The sequence below is a fragment of the Globicephala melas genome, chromosome 16 (assembly GCF_963455315.2).
Source record: "Globicephala melas chromosome 16, mGloMel1.2, whole genome shotgun sequence".
NCBI classification, from domain to species: Eukaryota; Metazoa; Chordata; class Mammalia; order Artiodactyla; family Delphinidae; genus Globicephala; species Globicephala melas.
In genome coordinates, this window is record NC_083329.1 from 61,879,581 (window position 1) to 61,898,490 (window position 18,910).

At 53.8% G+C, this 18,910-nt stretch overlaps 2 protein-coding genes across 6 annotated transcripts in view; both read left to right on the top strand.

Annotated features, from left to right (window-relative positions):
• The first annotated feature begins 433 nt into the window (after nt 1-433).
• TYSND1 (trypsin like peroxisomal matrix peptidase 1) lies at nt 434-7,921 on the top strand. 3 transcript variants are annotated; one of them, XM_030862474.2, is made up of 4 exons: nt 434-1,740; nt 3,490-3,620; nt 4,630-4,815; nt 7,059-7,921. In XM_030862474.2, exons 1-4 carry the CDS (start codon nt 569-571, stop codon nt 7,274-7,276), a joined length of 1,707 nt encoding a protein of 568 aa, XP_030718334.2. In that variant the 5' UTR covers nt 434-568; the 3' UTR covers nt 7,277-7,921. The 3 variants fall into 3 exon arrangements, with proteins under 3 accessions (XP_030718334.2, XP_060142420.1, XP_030718335.2); XM_060286437.1 differs by having other exon boundaries at nt 6,348-7,199; XM_030862475.2 differs by lacking the exon at nt 4,630-4,815.
• Nucleotides 7,922-12,322: 4,401 nt separating this feature from the next.
• The window catches only part of AIFM2 (AIF family member 2), a 33,266-nt gene continuing 26,678 nt past the window's right edge, over nt 12,323-18,910 (top strand). For 2 of the 3 annotated variants that reach the window (XM_060286749.2, XM_060286751.1), the window contains exon 1: nt 12,323-12,461. The gene's annotated coding sequence lies outside the window, so the exon portion shown is untranslated. The remainder of the gene's footprint in view (nt 12,462-18,910) is intronic. The other variant, XM_060286750.2, reaches the window with a different exon arrangement.

The following is an 18,910-nucleotide window of genomic DNA, read 5'->3' on the forward strand; positions in this document are numbered from 1 at the left end:
TGCATTGGCAGGTAGATTCTTAACCTCTGCGACACCAGGGGAATCCCCTGAACGGCTTCTTTGCCCGTCTTATCCCAGGGATCAGAGGTCGGATGTCTCCTACACCTGGGCAGATACTGACAGGTCCTGGCAAGGCCTGGGCAAGTCTAGCCACCTCAGGGCGCATTTCTGTTCCCTTTCCTGAAGCTCAGCGAACAGAGACGAGACTAGGCTCCGAGGGACCAGAACGCCCCTATCTCCCAGTAAAGCCATATTCCTGTCACCCTCCCGTATCTCTTCCTCCAGTCCCGCTTCGCCCTCAACGTCGCACAGGTGACCTGAACCATCTAGGGCGCGGAAAGGCGGGGTCAGCCTCGGCAGCCAATCAGGGCTCGGCCCCTAGCCCAGCCAATCGGGCCGGGCCAGTTGGGGCTTAGCCAATCCGGCCGGAAGAGGAAGACCTGGGATAGTGCCTGCGCTTCTCGCTGCCAGCTTTGGGTGGCGCTACGTGGGGTCAGCTGGTGCCGGCCGCGGTCCTTGCTCGCTCGCTTGTTCCCCGGGAAGCCCCTGGTGTGCCGTCCCCGAGGCCATGGGGCGGCAGTGGGGGCCAGCCATGAGGGCGGCCGAGCAGGCGGGCTGCGTGGTGAGCGCCACCCGGGCTGGGCAGCCCGAGGCGGGCTCGTGGAGCTGCAGCGGGGTGATCCTGAGCCGCCGCCTGGGCCTGGTGCTGTGCCACGGGGGCATCTTCACCCCCTTCCTGAGGGCCGGCAGCGGGGCGCTGACCGCGGCCGGCGCCGTCTTCCTGCCCGGCGACAGTTGCGGCGACGACCTGCGCCTGCACGTGCAGTGGGGCCCAACGGCCGCGAGTCCGGCAGGCCGCGCGGAGAGGGGCCGCCCGGGGCTGTGCACGCCCCAGTGCGCCGGCCTGGAGCCCGGCCCGCCCGCCCGGTTCCGCGGACGGCCGCTGCAGCCCCCCCGGCCCGCCGAGCTGCTGCTGCTCTTGAGCTGCCCGGCCTTCCGGGGCCACTTCGCGCGCCTCTTCGGCGGCGAGGCGGCCAAGCAGTGGAGCTTCGCGAGCGCCGCACCGGACGACGAGGTGTCGGAGGAGGAGGAGGAAGACCAGCTGAGAGCGCTGGGCTGGTTCGCCCTGCTGCGCGTGCGGCCGGACCCGGAGAAGGAGGCGGAGGCGGAGGAGCGCGGGCCGGTATTGGCCGTGGCGCCTCTCGGGGCTGTGCCCAAGGGTGAGCCGCTGGTGGCCTGCGGCTCCCCGTTCGGGGCCTTCTGCCCCGACATCTTTCTCAACACGCTCAGCTGCGGCGTCCTCAGCAACTCGGCCGGCCCTCTGCTGCTCACCGACGCGCGCTGCCTGCCAGGCACCGAGGGTGGCGGCGTGTTCGAGGCGCGACCTGCAGGGGCGCTGGTGGCGCTGGTGGCGGCGCCCCTCTGCTGGAAGGCCCGCGAGTGGGTGGGCCTCACGCTGCTCTGCGCCGCCGCCCCTCTCCTCTGCGCCGCCCGAGCGGCCCTCTGCCGCCTGCACCCCGGCGCCGCCGCCCTGGCCGCCTTCCTACCACATGAGATGGGCTCCCCGTGGGGCCTGCCCCTCCGAGACCCCGGACCCCCCTGGGCAGCTGCGGCCGTGCTGGTGGAGTGCGGTTCCGTTTGGGGCTCCGGAGTGGCCGTGGCACCCCGCCTCGTGGTGACCTGTCGGCATGTGGCCCCTCGGGAGGCGGCCAAGGTCCTGGTGCGCTCCACCACCCCCAAGTAAGGCCCACAAGGTTGCCCCCACTCCACTCCCTCACCAGCTGTCATATCTGGATCCCAGGTCTCAGGTCATAATCCTGAGGATTATGGAGGCCTTCTGGTCTCAGGCTCAATGCTTGGTGATGCAGTGTGGTTAGAGACCTGGGACCCTCCCCTCATCCTTGGCACCCAGAACCCCAGAGTAGGGGGTTCTGGACCTCCTGGCAAGGGGTGAATGGGGCTTGGGCAAGATGACAAGCAACTCTGGGGAACTGTGGGGTGGTCCAGCATCCCTGGCTAGGCATCTTTGAGCTCCCCCTCCCAGTCTGAATTCCTTCTGGGCAACTTCTCTGTCTCATCCTTGCACCCACACACCAGAGGCCCTTGAACAGAGTCTTCCTAACCCTGCCCTCTTTCCCCTGAATGCCGTAGTGAAGCCCCAGGGGCCCAGGATGCTACCCTCCTGGGTTAGGAGAGGAGCCTGTTACTCTTACTTGATTTATCTCTTAGATCTTAACCAGAACTTCCCTTCTGGATCAAAATGAACAGATACGTGGTTCCACCTAATTAGAATGTGGGAGTGGGGGCCAGGCAAGTATATTTTGAACAATCATTGAGTGCTCTTGGCAGCCAGGTTGGGACTTCAGACAGTCATTTGTTCCCTCTCTGCAGGGTGAGCACTCTTACCCTCCTTTACTTTGACTTGCTGTGACAGTGGAGACAGCAGCCTTGGCTTCCTGGCTTGGTTTTCTAATACATGTTCTGTTTCTTCTGTAGTCCAAGGTGCTTGACTTAGGCCAAAGCAAACACTTGGTGTTTGCGCCTTGGTGTTAATGCTCCTTGGTGTTAATGCCTGTTGTTCTGTCCCTGGCTCAGCCTCTCAGCCCAGACCTTTCCAAATGCCTCTATTGAACTCCTGAGGTTAATCCAGCCCGGCTTTGCCATAGAGTCCCCTTTGGCAGCCACCCGGACAGCCATGACTTTATAGGGAAGACTGATGATGAGAATTTTCCTCTGTGTGTGGTCCCCAATTCCTCACCCCTCCACCTACCCCCACATACTCTTGGTTCTAGGGAACGCAACAGGTCTGCTGGAAGCTACCCCTGCAGAGTGTGTAGTAGGAAGCCCCTGTGTAATCTTGGGCAATTTGCTGAATCTGTCTAAGCTGCTTTCCCATGACATGTAAAGTCTTGGAACAGCCTGCCACGTAGTAAGAGTTATAGAAGTGCTGGCATTTATGTAAACAGGGACTCAGAGGGATGAAATCGTATCATGTCTGCCCCCCCACCTGACAGGATTGTTGGTATCAAATGAGGCAGTAAAGGAAAATGCTGAGAATGTTTGCCCTGGCTCCTGCCACTAACTATGTGACCTTGAGAAATTACTCAGCCTCTCTGGGCCTCAAATGCACCATCCAAAATGGAGATAATACCAGTGCCTAGTTCATAGGGCAGCTGTGAGGACTAAATGAAATGATGTCCATGGAACATTAACACCAGGCCTGGCCCACAGTGCCCCCTAGGTGTCAGGTGTTTGTGATGACGGTGAGGCACCGGAAGCTTTACACAGCAGTACCCTGCAGTTGGTAGAGCATGTTTGGAAGTTCCACTGTGGATGTGCCCAGAGTTGCATGCTGGTATGTTTCAGGGCTGACACCAAATCTTTTGAGTCCCAAGTTCATGACTTTTACTGTCACTCTCATTATTTTGCTTCCTCCCCGTGCTGAGCGTTTGGAAAGCTAGCCTGTCATTTTGTTTTCCTTGTTCCCAGGAGCGCCGTAATCTGGGGACATGTGGTATTTGCCACCCAGGAGACATCTCCCTATGATATAGCAGTGGTGAGCCTGGAGGAGGATCTAGATGGTGTCCCTGTACCTGTGCCCGCTGAGCATTTCCATGAAGGTAAAGGACAGAGGGGTTCTCTGGTCTGGGGTGAACCTCAGGAAGGAAAGTCAGTGTTGGGCGCTCTAACCCTGCAGATCAGGGGCCAGTCCCACAGGTCAGCTCCCTTCCCCACCCCTGCTGGAGTAATGAGTCAGGCTGGCACCTTGTTACATCCTGGTTACAGTGCTTTGGCCGGAGTTGCTCTTGGAGGCCTCCCTGCTCACGCCCAGCATGCCTAACGTCCTGGGGGGCATGTGGAATTCCCAGCGAAGGGTAAGGCATGCCTTTTTCCTGAGGCCCCACAGCAGTGTAGTGTGTTGAGCCTTGGGGTCTCCTTATAACACTGCAGGCTGGTCTGAGAGATGTGTACTTTTGAGGCTCCAATGGCATGATTTGAGTAAAAGGCTTTGTGATGCTGCCACAGAAGTACCAGAGGTCTCGCTTTGTGGATGTCGTATGCTATAACATAATAACAAGGATTACAAGCTCTCTGCTTTCGCATCTTCTGCCACTTATTAGCCCCGTGTCCTTAGGCAACTTAGTGAACTCTGCCTCAGTTTCCACATCTGTAAAATGGGGATAATGCTCCCTACTCCTGGGCCTTGTGAGGAATGGGTGAGATATTGTCTGTAAAGCACTTGGTGAAGGAAGGTGGTGCCCGCTTTGAGACTTCTTAGTCTCAGGAGGTGGGTGTTAATTTCACAAACATTTATTGAGCCCCTGGCTAGGTGCTGGGAATCCTAAAAAGTGACTACCCAGTCCAGCAGGGGAATGAGGGCTGGAGAACAGCCTGATGCTGAAGAGAAGTGTTTGAGCAGATACAGTGCTGGGAGCTCAGTGGAGGTCCCGGCCTGTTCCTGTGGGGGGCCTGGGGAAAGTTCTCATGGAGGCAAGAGTATCTGAGCAGAAACTCAAAGGGCAGAGAGGGTTTGGAAATTTGGAGTGGCCAGGGAGGGGGTTGGGGAATGTGTGAGTCCTGCCAGACAGAGGAGGCTCCCCAGCTTAACCCTTCTTCCCTCCCTGGCAGGCGAGGCTGTCAGTGTGGTGGGCTTCGGTGTCTTTGGCCAGGCCTGCGGGCCCTCGGTGACCTCAGGCATCCTGTCAGCTGTGGTGCAGGTGGATGACACACCAGTGATGCTTCAGACCACGTGTGCTGTGCATGGTGGCTCCAGTGGGGGACCTCTCTTCTCCACCTGCTCCGGGGACCTCCTGGGTAACCAGCTCCTTGGTCCTCTCCCAGCCTTCCCCTTGCCAGAGCCTCAGTCCCATCCTGGGAGTGCTTGGTTTCCAGCCCTGGGAGCCACCCTCTGTCTGGAAAGATGGTGGGCCTTATGCGCAGAGGTAGTTAGCCAAGGTTTTCAGGCTCTTGTGCTTCTGAGGGTGGAGAGGGACAGAAGCTGAGCTTGGAGGGAAGAGATCTGAGTTCTGGTCGCTTCTCTGCCACTGAGCCACTGCACAACCTTGGGTAAGTCACTTAATGTCATTTGATCTGTGAGACTCAGGAGTTGGATTAGTCCAAGGGTCACAAACTCGAAAGCCTACAGAGGCTGGGCTGTTAAAGTGAATGAATGAGTGAGTGAGTGAGTGAGTGAAGACAGCAGTGAGTGGAGGGCAAGGGGGAACTGGGGTGAACACCACTCAGCTCTAGTACATTGTTGCCTCATTACAAAGATATGTGGGCCTAACGCTGGCTGACTTTCCAATTTTTCACAAGAAGCTGTGAACCTTTTTTTTTTTTTTCAGAATTCCTAACCACACCCCCGTGAGAAATGAATTTACCAGCTAGAGAACAGTGTTTGAGCACGTACAGTTCTTTTTATCTTTAGCCTTAAAGTGTCCAGTCAAAACGCTCTTTTCCAAAGTTTCTTAGATTAGCTCCTTCCCCTTCCCCTTCAGTATAGTTATGTGATTCATTTGAAATAGAGTTAGGTACATTTGTCCTAGTCTGCATTCCATTTTTCTCCCATATACTGGTTGACCTTTTAAAAGATATATACCGATAAGTGGACACAGAAATAAATATAGATGTGTGTATGCATGACTTAGTGTGTGTGTGTGTAGATATATGTGACTCCTAGCTCAGTCTGCTGAGAGGGGCTAGAAGCAGTGACATCCATGTGTAATGAACACAGCGAGAGTTCAGATCTTGGTTTCTAAGAGTCATTCTCTAGGGCTGCCTTGTGGTGCTGGAAAGGAGGGAGGGGTAGCAATAACAGCAGCAGCAAAATGATGGGCACGTCAGGTGTTGAAAGAACCAGGAGCTGACATGAAGGAGCTCCCGCTGGGACAGCTTCAGCAGCAAAACAAATGGTAGCGGTTTTGGTTTTCAGAAGAATTCCCATTGATGAATGTAGAAGAAATGAGGGAAATAGAAAATCACTATTAGGACACCCCGGCAGGAACTGCTGCCGACAGGATCCATCGATGAATGCCAGAATCAGTAGGCAAAAGTTTAAGTAGAAACAAGACAACTGCGTAATCCTAAAATATTTCGTACTTACCAAGGGGGTGATAGTAAGTCTACAGCGGAGAAACCTGGCAGATACCACCCAAGTAATGAAGGTTAACATCGCAAGCAGTGCTTATAGTCAGCACACATCTCCTGATAGCATGCACTGAAAAGGACACATTGCCTCTATGGTTTTCTTCTCAGTGATGTTTAACCTCAATCTTATCATGAGAAAACATCAGGTAAACCCAAATTGAGGGACATTCTACAGAATAACTGACCTGTACTCTTCAAAGTGTCAAGGCCATGAAAGATAAGGAGAGACCGTGGAAGTGACCCAGATGGGAGGAGACCTAGGAGACATGACGACTAAATGCCATGTGGGATCCTGGATCAGAAAAAGCATTAGTGCAAATACTGGTACATCCAAGTGAGTTCTGTACTTTAGTTAATAGCATTTCGCCAAGGTTAATTTCTTGGTTTTGATGAATGCTGTATGGTGACATAAGGAAAAGCTGGGTGAAGGGTATACAGGAATCCTGTACTATTTTGGCAAGACTTCTGTTAAGTCTAAAATTGTCTTCAAAAAATTCATACACATGTACTGAGCAGGCCAAACAAAAGTTCTGTGTGGGTCTGATTCATTTATTCAGTCACTCAGCTAGTATTTGTTGAGGTTGTCCTTTGCCAGGCACTGTTCCAGGTACTGGGGAGACTGCATGGACAGAACACAGCAGTCCTGCCCTCATGGAGCTGAAAGATAACAGAAGTTGGAGAGAGGGATAACAAAACAAGTGAAACATGGGGTATTAGATACTGATAGTGTTGGGGAGAAAGTAAAGCCAGGAAGGAGGACTGAGGCACGAGGAGCCCGTGTCCATGAATGAAGCCTGGTGCCTGTCACTACGAGGGGGCTTCAGGCAGGTCTAGGGCCTCCAGGCTGGAGGTGAGCCTCCCTCCCCTGTCCCCTGGCTCACACCCTCTTTTCCTCTCTGGCTCCTGAACAGGCATCATCGCCAGCAACACCCGGGACAATAACACGGGGGCCACCTACCCCCACCTGAACTTCAGCATTCCCATCACAGTGCTCCAGCCGGCCCTGCAGCGGTACAGCCAGGCAGGCGACCTGGGCGGCCTCCGCCAGCTGGACCGCGCCCCTGAGCCAGTGAGGGTGGTGTGGCGGCTGCAGCGACCCCTGGCAGAGGCCCCGCGGAGCAAGCTCTGAAGCTGTGGCACCCCTCTAGAGAGAAGAGCAACCATCTGATGCCGTGGGGAGCGCTGAGGCTGGTGGCCTGAGGACCCTGACACGGCACACCCCAGCCAGGCTGCATCCCCATCACCACCCACCTTGCTCAGCTCTGGAGTCTGGACCAAACTTCTCTTTAGCCCCCACGGATCTCTTACCTGGCAGCCCGTTTTGGGGTGCTTTCTCGAGCCGCCACCTCTCTCTTCCCCCGACACTAGGCTCAGCTCTGTTCTTTCCCCTTCTGGGGAGCGCAGTACAACCGTACAACAGACAGACCTGGTCCTGACAGACAGATGTTACTGGAAGGCAGGCCCAGCCACGGTTCCCTGTCTCCTGAGGGTCACTGGGCGCCTGCAGCGGCGGCTTCCTTGGGGCCTGGACTCCTCTCTGCTCTCGGTCAGAATGGGGCTGACAGCACTGGGGCTTCCTCAGAAAACCTCAGCAGAGAGGCCCTGCTCTGAAGACCAGAGGCGGAAGGGAAAGAGCATCTTCCTGTTCCGCTGGACCAGCGGTGGCGTCCCCGAAAGCCAGGACTCCCGGCTCTTCGTGTGTCGGGTGCCCTGACCTACAGGGGCACGCTGACACAGTGCCTTAATTTTCCGGCCCGCAAAGTGGCTCTCAGGGGTCGGGGGTGGGAACGTGGGGGGGGAGGGGTAGAATGTGTCTAGTTGGGGTTTGGGAATAAACAGGACCTACGAGGGACAGGACCTACTTCTATATATCAGCTTCTTTCTTTTCCTTCTTTGTTTTGAGAGTTGAATGGGGAATAGGAAAGCACCAGGCACAGAAATATACCTTTCCATCCTGCTTTCTCGGGGGTTTGATCTCACGGGACACTCTTGCGCCAGACTAGTCCTGGTAGCTGGCCGTGGTGCCAGTTAGCACTGGGCGGGGCTTGCAGATCCCAGACGGTGGTGGCCTTGTCCTGGAAGCAGCTGTTTACAGGCTGCCTGGATGGACCCAGGCCTGTGCCAGGTCCTGGAATGGATGGGGGTTGGGGAGTTCAAAGGTGAATGAGGCCAAGGCAGGCCCTAGGAACTAAGACCAACCCTGGGAGTCAGGAACACGCACTGTGTGCCCAGGGCCCTGCCTGTGCAGGCTGTCAAGAAATGATTGTTAAATCACTGACAGGTTGAATGCCATTGGGGAATGACTGGGGGAGAGGGGGCTAATCTAAGCAGAGAGAATTGCTGGGAGTACTTTGTTTCTAACATCTGTTTGCTGAGCACCAGCTCTGGGCAACCACAGAACACCCCTGAGACAGTTGTTCCCCTCTGTGTGGATTAGGAATGGGGCCAGAGGGCAAAGTTAGCTTGAGAGAAATCCTGTAGTGAATTTATGGAGGTGGGGAGGGAGAGCCGAGTTCTGACCTGGCTGCAAGTGGGAAGGGGAGGATTTATTCCAGCATGTGTGGGTACCAAGGAGCTCAGGCTATTCCGGGGAGACTGGTGTGTCACCCCATTAGTGGAATGAGCAGGGCGTCTCTGTCCTGTTCAGGTGGAAGACCACGTCCAGGGGCCCAGAGCAGGGAGGGTCAGGCAAGGATTCATGCAGCTGAACCCTGAGGGGAGAGTAGGTGTTTACCAGACGGAAACAGGAAACAGGGAGGGTGTCCAGATTGAGGGCAGTGGGAGCTGGGACAAGGAAGTGTGAAACTACATTTGTGTGTCTGGCCATGCTAAGTGGAGAAGGGATTGGAATGGAGGCTGGAGAACCAGTGACAATGGCCCTGGTGACGGGGAAGATGGCCACAGCAGGCCTGGTGGGCATAGAGATCAAGCATGACACGGGAGGTGGACCTGACTGGATGTGGGGCAATGCAGAGAGAGAGAAGGGTCAAATGGTGCTGGGTCTCTAGCCAGGATAGTGATGAGTGGCTGACAAGTTTAGGGACGAGATGTTTCCTTGGGTGTCCGTGGGATCTCAAGTAGAGAGGCACAGCAGGCTGTTAAGTGGATGAGTTAGGATAACGCAATAAAAGGTCCCCTCTCCCCCATCTCAGTGCCTTAAGACAATAGAAGTTTGTTTATTGCTCATGTAAAGTCCAAAGTCGTGCACCTGACCAGGAAGTGGGGGATTGTGGCTCCTGTGCAGTTCTGGTTGAGGGACCGAGCTCCTTCCTTCTTGCGGCTCTATCACTGGGTCTGGGACCTCAGATCCTCTGCCAGGTCTTCTGTACCTGGATGGTGGATGGGGGAAAAGAGAGAGGAGAAGACATTGCTGCTGCTTTTTAAAAAAATGATTTTATTTTGAAGCAGTTTTAAACTTACAGAAAAGTAGCAAGAATCCCCACACGCCCTTCCCCCAGACATCCCATACCATTTGTGCCATATGCCCCAGTCATGTTCTCTGTAACAAAGTGACCTCATTTGGGATCATGAGTTCTACCCACCTGCCATGGCTCTCTCCCCTTTGACTTGGAGCAGCTCCTAAGGCTTTCCTTGAGTTTGCTGCCCTTGACCTTCCTGCAGAAAACAGGGCAGTCATTTTGCAGAATGTGCCTTAGCTTGGGTTTGTCCACACTTCCTCATGATTAGATCTGGGATACACATCTTTGGGATATAACATTAGTGATGTTGCCTTATCATCATGTTCTACTGGGTGGTGCATGACCTTTGTTTGTCAGATTATAGATGATAACCTTGAACATTTGAGTAAGATGGTGCCTGCTGGGTTTCTCCACTGTAAAGTTCCTTTTTTTCTTTGTAATTAATAAGTATTTGTGTGGCAGTATTTGGAGACTATGTACATATCCCTATCCCACTTCCATCTACTATGCTTAGCACCCACTGATGTCCCTTGGCTGAATAACTTTAATGTTTGCCCAATGGAAATTTTTTATTTTCATTTTTCCTCCTACATTTATTCACTGGCTTTCTATTGTAAGTAAAAGCTTTCCCTCCTCTCTGTTTAATTATATCTGTGTGGAACCATGGATTCATAGTTTATTCAATGGATTATAATCTATTGTTATCATTATTTTGATGCTTCAATTGTCTATATTGGCCAGTGAGAGCTCCTTCAAACTAGCTTCTGTGTTCTTTTGACATCTCCCCATCATTCTTTGAGCACTTCCTTCAAAACAAAATGTTGTAGACTTACTTTGTACTTTCCCTGGAATCAGCCACTTCTCCAGTGTCCTCTTTACTAGAGAACGGTATTTAGAAGCAAAGATCTAGGTACGAGGTGTGCTTCTTACTCTGAGGTGTTGCTGCTCCCAGGCCCTCTCGGTAGACAGACCTTACATCTATATTTATTTCTATCTCTATATGTTGCAGGCCATGCCACGCGTTAACACTGATAGTTCCAATTTGATACCACAAGTTCAATACCACAAGGTTCATTCTAGCTCTCCCCTTTTCATATTGGTACCTCCCTCCTGTCAGTGAGAAACACAGCTACATTATCCTCAATATATTAACTTGTTTGCTCCATCCCTTGCATGTGGCAGGCTGCCCCTGCCACTCTGCTCTGATGCTGCTCTTATACGGGTCACCATTACTGCTCCGCACAAGCCTGCCTCATGATTTTTTTTACTTCATTTTTTGACAGAGGTAGAGCCGGAGCCTGCAAGGGGGCTGAGAAGAGACAAGCAGAGGCACAGGAAGAAAACCGGGGAGGCTAAGACCTAGGTCAGCAGGTCAGACACCAGAATCTGTTTTCCTCTCTTTGTGGCCATACACTAGACTGCATCTCCTGGCCACCCTCACGGTCAGGTGTGTCCGTGAGTTGCAAAGGGCAGAAAGGAGGTGTGCCACTTCCAGGCCTGGCCTATAAGAACCTTCTACCTGGCCTTCTCTGCAGCCTATCCCCTGCCGCTGGTGGGAGTAGAGGCATCCCTTAAAAGAGACCTTTTGGGGGCTTCCCTGGTGGCGCAGTGGTTGAGAGTCCGCCTGCCGATGCAGGGGACACAGGTTTGTGCCCCGGTCCGGGAAGATCCCACATGCCACGGAGCGGCTAGGCCCGTGAGCCATGGCCGCTGAGCCTGCGCGTCCGGAGCCTGTGCTCGGCAACGGGAGAGGCCACAACAGTGAGAGGCCTGCGTACCGCAAAAAAAAAAAAAAAAGATCTCGTTGAATCTTTTCTGCAGTGATTCGGGTAGGTGCTAATATTTGCATTAAATAGGTGAAGATGGATTATCTGTCACCAAACTGGCTTGGTCCTACCTCCAGTTTGTAGCTTGCAGCAGTACATTTCCTGACAGATCCGAGTGCTTTCTTCTTCTCCCTGGACTCCCTGCCCAGTTTACCCAATTTCAGGCAGCCCTCCCATTGCCCTGTCTTTTCACCCTCCAACATAACTCAGACCTCACTCTTCAGCTTAAAACCCATCAGTGGCATCCCGTTGCCCTTGGGATCAGACGGGCAGTCTTTACCAGGACCTGGAGGCTTGTGCCACCCTGCCACGTTGGGCCACTCTGTCCCCGACCACTTCTGCAATGCCCCTGCTCTCAGCTATTTATCCTGCCTTGGTCTTTGCACACCCAGAGCATACTTGCTTTCTCTCTGCCCAGGGCTAACTTCTCATCCTTGGAGAGAGGCCTTGGCACCCTTCTTTTGCCCCCGGTCTTTCTTACTGCAATTAGTGTTACATATGTTTTATTGTTGTTTAGTATTTTTCCCTAGACTATTGCCTGGAGGAAAGCAGAAACCATGCCTGCATTGTTCTACATTTTACAACCCCTCACTCCCACCCCTCACACCCAGCACAATGCCAGGCGTGGAGTAGGTGCTCAACTGGGTTTGTATTTTTGTTTATATGTGTGAAGGCAGGAGGCTGGTGACCCGTCCGAGATCGCACAGCCAGTGCTGGGGCCCGCGCTCTAAAGGCTGGAAAGGCGTCCGGCAAGGGAGCCGGACCGAACTTTGAGCAGAGTCCGAGGGGCCGGGGCAGCGCGGGCGTCCTTGACAGCAGCGGTCGAGTGCTCACGGTTGGGGCGATTGGCTTCCCCGGGCCGGCGGCGCGGGCGGGCCGGAGGCTGCAGTTCCCCGGGGCGCCGCCGGGGGCATAGCCGAGGCTGGAGGGCAGACGCGCCGAGGCTGGAGAGCAGACGCGCCGAGTCACGCCGGCAAGGGAGGGGCCTCGGGCCCGGCGGCGACCACGGGAGCTGCTGACAGGAGCGGGAGCCGGAACGGGAGCCGGAACGGCGGGAGGCCGCTGGCAGGTGAGGAGCGCGTCGGGCGAGCTCTGCGGGACCCCCGCGCCTGCAGGGCCCCAAGAAGCCGAAACAGCGTCCGGGGCCGGGGAGGAGAGGGCGGTCGTCTAGGACAGTGGTCCCGAACCTTTTTGGCACGAGGGACCGGTTTTGTGGAAAAAAACTTTTCCACGGACGCCGGGGGCGGGGTGTGGGTGGGAGGGGAACGGTTCAGGCGGTAATGCGAGCGATAGGGGGGATGCAGAGCGGCAGATGAAGCTTTGCTAGCTCGCTCGCCCGCCGCTCACCTCCTGCTGTGCGGCCCGGTTCCTAACAGGCCGAGGACTGGTATAGGTCCGCGCCCCCAACCCCTGGTCTAGGATGAGGGACTCAGGCCTGCACCAACCCAGGTCCCTCAAAACTCAACGCGGAGCTTTGCTCCCAGTGAGGACGGAGCAAACTCGCCTCCTCCGCGTCCGCTCCCCGCCCCCCGCCCCCCAAATCCCTGCTAAGTCTTCCTAAGTAAGACAAAGACCCCCGTCACCCCCCCCCCCAAATCCCGGGAGGGCTCCGAGGGTCGCCGCTGGGCGGTGGAAGTTGCTGCGGGGTGGACGGAAGCCCGTGTCACAGGCAGGAGGAAAGCCTCAGTGTCCAGGAGGAAAATGCCCGGTGTTACCCAGTGCCCATAGGCTCCAGGGTGTACTGGGAGGTCCTGCTTCTCCACGGAGCCCCAGCTTCCGCGGGGGCACTAAGGCCAGAGGTGGCCCAACTAACTCTGATGGGGCCGGAGGTTGGGGGGAAGCCCAGGACTCCTGATCCACCGGGAGCTGCTTTTAGTGCCTGATGTTGGGCACTTCTCTTTCAACAGCACCCACTAAACACACCCTGCCTTTCCCCTCTGATTAGACTCCCTTTGATCCTTGGTTGTACCGTGAGGGTGGGGAGGGGAGAGGTGCTTAGGAGCTGACTGTCCCACCGGAGGACAGGCACAGGGCAGAGGGTCAGACATAGTTTGTGAAGGGGCTTCCAAGTTTGTGAAGGGGCTTCTAGGTGTCCCGGCTCTGCACCTTGTGTTCAAAGGCCAACATGTAAAATATATAAATATATAAATTATCAAGGAGGCCTGCTTGGGTGTGTGTATGTGCCTCAAGCTTTCAGAGCCCTCCAAGGAAGGCCGTGTGTAACCCTGCATCTGGAAGGTCCATTTCACAGGAGAAGACTGAGGCCCAGCTGGGCGGGGCCTTGCTCGGGACTACCCAGCAGTTAGGGAGGAGCTGAGTAGAGGGGGTGTGCGCCAGGGCCAGCCTGACCTTTGTGTCTGGTGGTGAAAAGAGGAAGCCAGGGTCCAGGCACAGATCATGGGGATGTTAAGGGAACCACAAAGTGACTGGCTCCCAGGAGACTGTACAAGTTGTGCGGCCTAGGCTTCAGCACCGGAGCCTGTATGACACCCGCATGAGCCCGTCTGCCCAGAAGTGCCCTCTCCTGAGGGCGTGAAAGGACAGCCCTCTTCAGACTTTGAGCCTCTTTCAGAAATCGGTCTTTTTGGGTTTTGTTCACCATGTGTTCCCTGGGGGACTGGCCATGGAGTGCCCACTCTCAGCCTGGTCCCTGGGGTCCAGTGAGGGAGGCTGCCCACCCCTCTGCCTTCGCCGGGTTGGAGAGATATATTCATGGTGCTTCAAGTCACACTGTAGGCCCTCTCATCCAGGACGGCCACTCTGGACACGGCTGTGGAAATCTACCTTGGGGGTAACTGGTGAGCGCTCAAAAGCTGGGTGTTTTATTTGTAATCTCTATGAAACAATTCTGGGACGACATCTTTGCTTTGATCAGAGCCCACATGGGTCCGCTGTGTGTCTTCTGAGGCATAACCTCCCCACAGCTTTGGCCTAAATATAACTTCCTTGTTTTTCAGTAGATTCCTAAAAGCCCTTTGTCTGTATTATTAGAGGAGAATCCCCCTGGGATCAGGCTGGGTGTCCTTGGCAGAGAAAACAGGATTTACTGAGAAAATTTGAGTGTAGACCATACTGTGTGTGTGTTGGGGGAGGGGCAAAGGCAAAATTACTTAGGAGTTGCTGGACAGTTAGGAATTGTTTTCTTGGACCTGCTTTTTTTTTTTAAATAAATTAATTAATTTTTGGCTGCGTTGTGTCTTCGTTGCTGTGCACAGGCTTCCTCTAGTTGTGGCAAGTGGGGGCTACTCTTCGCAGCAGTGCGTGGGCTTCTCACTGCGGTGGCTTCTCTTGTTGTGGAGCACAGGCTCTAGGCGCGCGGGCTTCAGTAGTTGTGGCATGCAGGCTCAGTAGTTGTGGCTCGCGGGCTGTAGAGCACAGGCTCAGTACTTGTGGTGCACGGGCTTAGTTGACCCACGGCATGTGGGATCTTCTGGGACCAGGGCTCGAACCTGTGTCCCCTGCATTGGCAGGCGGATTCTTAACCACTGCACCACCAGGAAAGTCCCCTTGGACCTGCTTTTATGCTAACATTCCTGCATCTGGGAAGATTCAGTTAAGATTCTCTGTGCTCATCCTCTTGCCTTGATGGTCAGTAAAATCAGATGGTAGGTTTGCAGTTCCTCAAAAAGTAAAATCTAGAGTTACCATAGGACCCAGCAATTTCACTCCCAGGTATAAACTTAAGAGAATTTTTTGTTCACACAAAAAGTTGTACACAGATATTCATAGCAGCCTTATTCATATCAGCCAAAAGGTGGGAACAACCCAAATGTCCATCAACTGACAAATGGATAAACAAAATGTGGTATCTCCATACAATGGAATATTACTCAGCCATAAAAAGGAATGAAATACTGTTATAAGTTACAGCTTGAATGCATCTTGAAAATATTGCACTAAGTGAAAGAAGCCAGACACAAAAGGTATGGAATAGGCAAATCTATAGCGACAGAAAGATTAGTGGTTGTCAGGACCTGGAGGGAGGAGGGAATGAGGAATGAATGCTAATGGATGTGGGGTCTTTTGGGGGAGGGGGTGATGAAAATGTTCTGGTATTAGATTGTGGTGATGGTTGCACGACTTTATGAGTGTACTAGAAACCACTGAGTTGTATACTCTGAGATAGTGAATTTTATAATATATGAAAAAATATCTCAATTAAAAACATTAGATTGTAGGAAGCCAGCTCTGTCTTTAAAGCTTTATTATTTCATTTAAAAACATTCAAACAGTACAAAAAAGGGGGAGAAAAGCTCAAAGAAGAAAGTAAAAACATCATCTGGCAACCACTATTAGCATTTTGGTTTAGAGTGCAGATCTGGCCAGACCGTTGAGGATGGAACTGGGGCAGGTTACTGAAATTCTTTCCAAAATGAGGAGGAAACCCCACCTGTTCAACACAAAGACGTCGATAAAAGCGCAGTGGATGCCCACTGTTGTCATCATCACTTGTATGTGTGCATATGTAGCTGGGTGCCTGGGTCTGATGGCCCACAATGGAGATTAGGCTCTACATGACTTTCTATTATCTGACTTTTTGATGGACAAGCTTTTTTTTTTTTCCTAAGACTTTATGTTTTTAGAGTAGTCTTAGGTTCACAGCAAAATTGAGTGGAAGGCACAGAAATTTCCCATATGCCTCCTGCCCTGACACGTGCATAGCCTCTTCCATTATCGACATCACTCACCAGAGTGGTGTGTTTGTTACTGAACCTACGTTGACATAATCCCCCACAGACCATAGCTTACATTATGTTTCCCTCTTGGTCTTGTACAGTCTGTGGGTGCGGATGAATTGTGGACAAACTTTTCATGTAAAAAATCTTCCACTGTAAAATTGAATGTCTCCAGAATATTCCATTGTACGGGTGTGTAATAGTGTGTCCTCTAATCCCCCGTTGGTGGAGGTTTCCATTGACTGATGGAGTCGCCCACTGATTGAGGCTGTTTGCCCAGCACTGCTGCTACATTAGAACATATAATTCAGTATCATCAGTTGCCCGCTTGCTTTTTGAGCACCTGCAGGGTGTGTGGCTAGGAGTGCTGGTCCATGGCTTAAGCCGATGATTTAGGTGTCTGGTGAAGCAGGTCATGGCTGAGCAGAGGGGAGTCTAGCTGTCCTCGGGTCCAGGTGAGAATTGGCATTGGAAGAGCCAAGGGAGAGGCGGGTGTCCAAGAGTGTTGGGCAAGGGAGGCTGCCGGGAAGAAACGGTGGAATGGGCTGGAGCGTCACCAGGCCCCCCATTCCCCAAGTGGGTGTGTGAGAGGTTAGTGGAGGAGAGAGAACAGATTTCAGGAGAGGCCTCAGTTGGCTTGTGGTGTAAAAGCGCCTCCCCTCCCTGGCCCAGCGATGGCAGCCCCTCCTGGGCCTGGGTGTGCCCTCAGGCCCCAGACTCTGCACCGGAACTCTAAAGAATCAATTCATCTTTACTGAGGGCTGTGCCTAGTTGGGTGAGGCCAGGGTTTGTCCTTTGGGGAAGCCAGTTAATGATCCTGGGGGGCTGAGGGAGCAGGGGTTTAACTTCTTTGGCTAACCCACTGCCCATCAGGCCTGTGCTGGGCTCACTGGGCTTTCTTCCCTGCGAGGGCCCCAGGGCAGCATGTAGGCCCAGACACTGCCCTAGCATGACAGGCCCTCTGTGTGTGCTATCCCCTGTCCCCTGCCCTCCTGGCTGCCCCACCTTGTTCCCTGAACCCCTCCCACCCCCTCCCTTCCTGCCACTGGACTTCTTGGCCTAAGCTATTCCCTCTGTGAAGAAGGCCCCTGGCCCCAGCTGTTTTTCAGGGCTCCACCTTGAGCTTCCCTGGGTGGTCCATGGTGGACCCCTCTCCCCAACAAGCTGGGTAGCCTCTCTCAGGCCTGTGCCCCGCCAGCTTGGAAGCAGAGCTCTCTGGGTGTTTCTCTGACCTCTTCGCTGGCTGCTGGCCCCAAGGGCAAACTGGCACAGAGGGGGCCGTGTTGAAGGGGCAGGTGAAATGCACCCCTTCCATAGCTTGCCTGACTGCCTGCCACATTCCCAGGCCCTGCTCAGCTCCTGGTGTCCGCTCCTGTCCCTGGCTGGTCCCCGGGCCCCTCTTGGGTCCTGGCCTAGGTGGCAGATTCAGCCTGATGAACGTTCACGGGGCCAGCTCTGGACCACCTGCTGAGGGCCTGGAACAGTGAAGGTGACACTGCCTGCTGGGGGACTTGTTTTGGTCCCAGCCCTAGGATGCACAAGCCTCAATGCATTGGGGACCAATGAGAAACAAAGTTAAATCCCCTCCAATCTCCTATGCCAGATCTACCCTCACCCGCCCAGGTTTTCACTTCCCCAGAGGAGAAATTAGACTGTGTGCATTTGAATACCAATGACAACAGTGTCTGGAGGTCCAACCGTAAGCCACCCCCATAAGTGTGGGAAGATCTGGGGACCATCTTGGGGGTCACCATGTCTTGGAAACCTATTGTGCAAGGACATTTTAGGCTGTCTCCTCCCATTACAGGGGGTAAATGGAGGCCCAGAGAGGGGAGGGGTTGTGCCCCAGACTACACACCTGATGGAGGACAGAGTGGTGACCTTCCAGCTGCCTGCAGTGCTGTCCGAGAGGTGGGCTGGAATGTTCTTCCCCATTGAGCTTTTTGACAGCTTGCTGTCTGTCCACTTCCTCCCTCCTTGCCGTGCTCACATGTGAGTGTGAGCCTGGTGCACACTTGGCCCTCCATCCTCTGGAGGTACTCTCTTCGATTGCAGGTTCCCTTTCCTCGACATCAAGCAGGACCTTGCACCCCCTGCCCCTCTCACTGGAGCCCACGTGATAAGCGCTTCTCCATCCTGTTTCTCACCAGCAGACTTCCCTTTTGGTCCTTAACCAGCACTGTTCCTTCTCCCAGCAGAGATTTCTCCCTGCCCGCTTCCTCCTGGGGAGTGTCACCCACCGGTCGCAGTGTATGTCCTCTGTTCCAGGAATGCTCAGGGGACCACCTGCCCACAGCAGGCCCCTCCTCCCCACCGCACTGTCATGGCCTTAGTCCCATTGCATCCTGTTTTGCAGGCTGATTGTCATAACTGGCTAAGTGATCTCCTCAGACCTGGGGCTGAAGCTGGTGACGTGTGAGCTGGGTGGAATCTGGTCTCAGTGTTTGCTTAGTGGTGTGCTTAAATAATTTTGTTTAGTTCTTTTAATGTGGCCTGTGCTTACCAATTCCCCAGAGGTGTACCCACCGTTTCTGGTTACTGTGCACCTGCCCAGCTTCCCACAGCTACATCATCCATCTGGCCCTTTGAGTCCGAAACCCTGCCTTTACAAGGGCTGAGACCATATCTGTCTGTCTGTCTCTCTGACCACGGCATCCATAGCACAGAACATGTCAAAGAGCAGGAGGTCCATTAATTTATACTGTTGAGTGGACAAATATATTTACGAGTGAAAAAGAGTGCAAAAACAGTTGTTTAACGTGTGCAAAAACAATAATCATGATTGTAGGTGCACAGAATATCTCTGGAAGGATTCATGTAAACTTGGTAACAGTAGATGCCT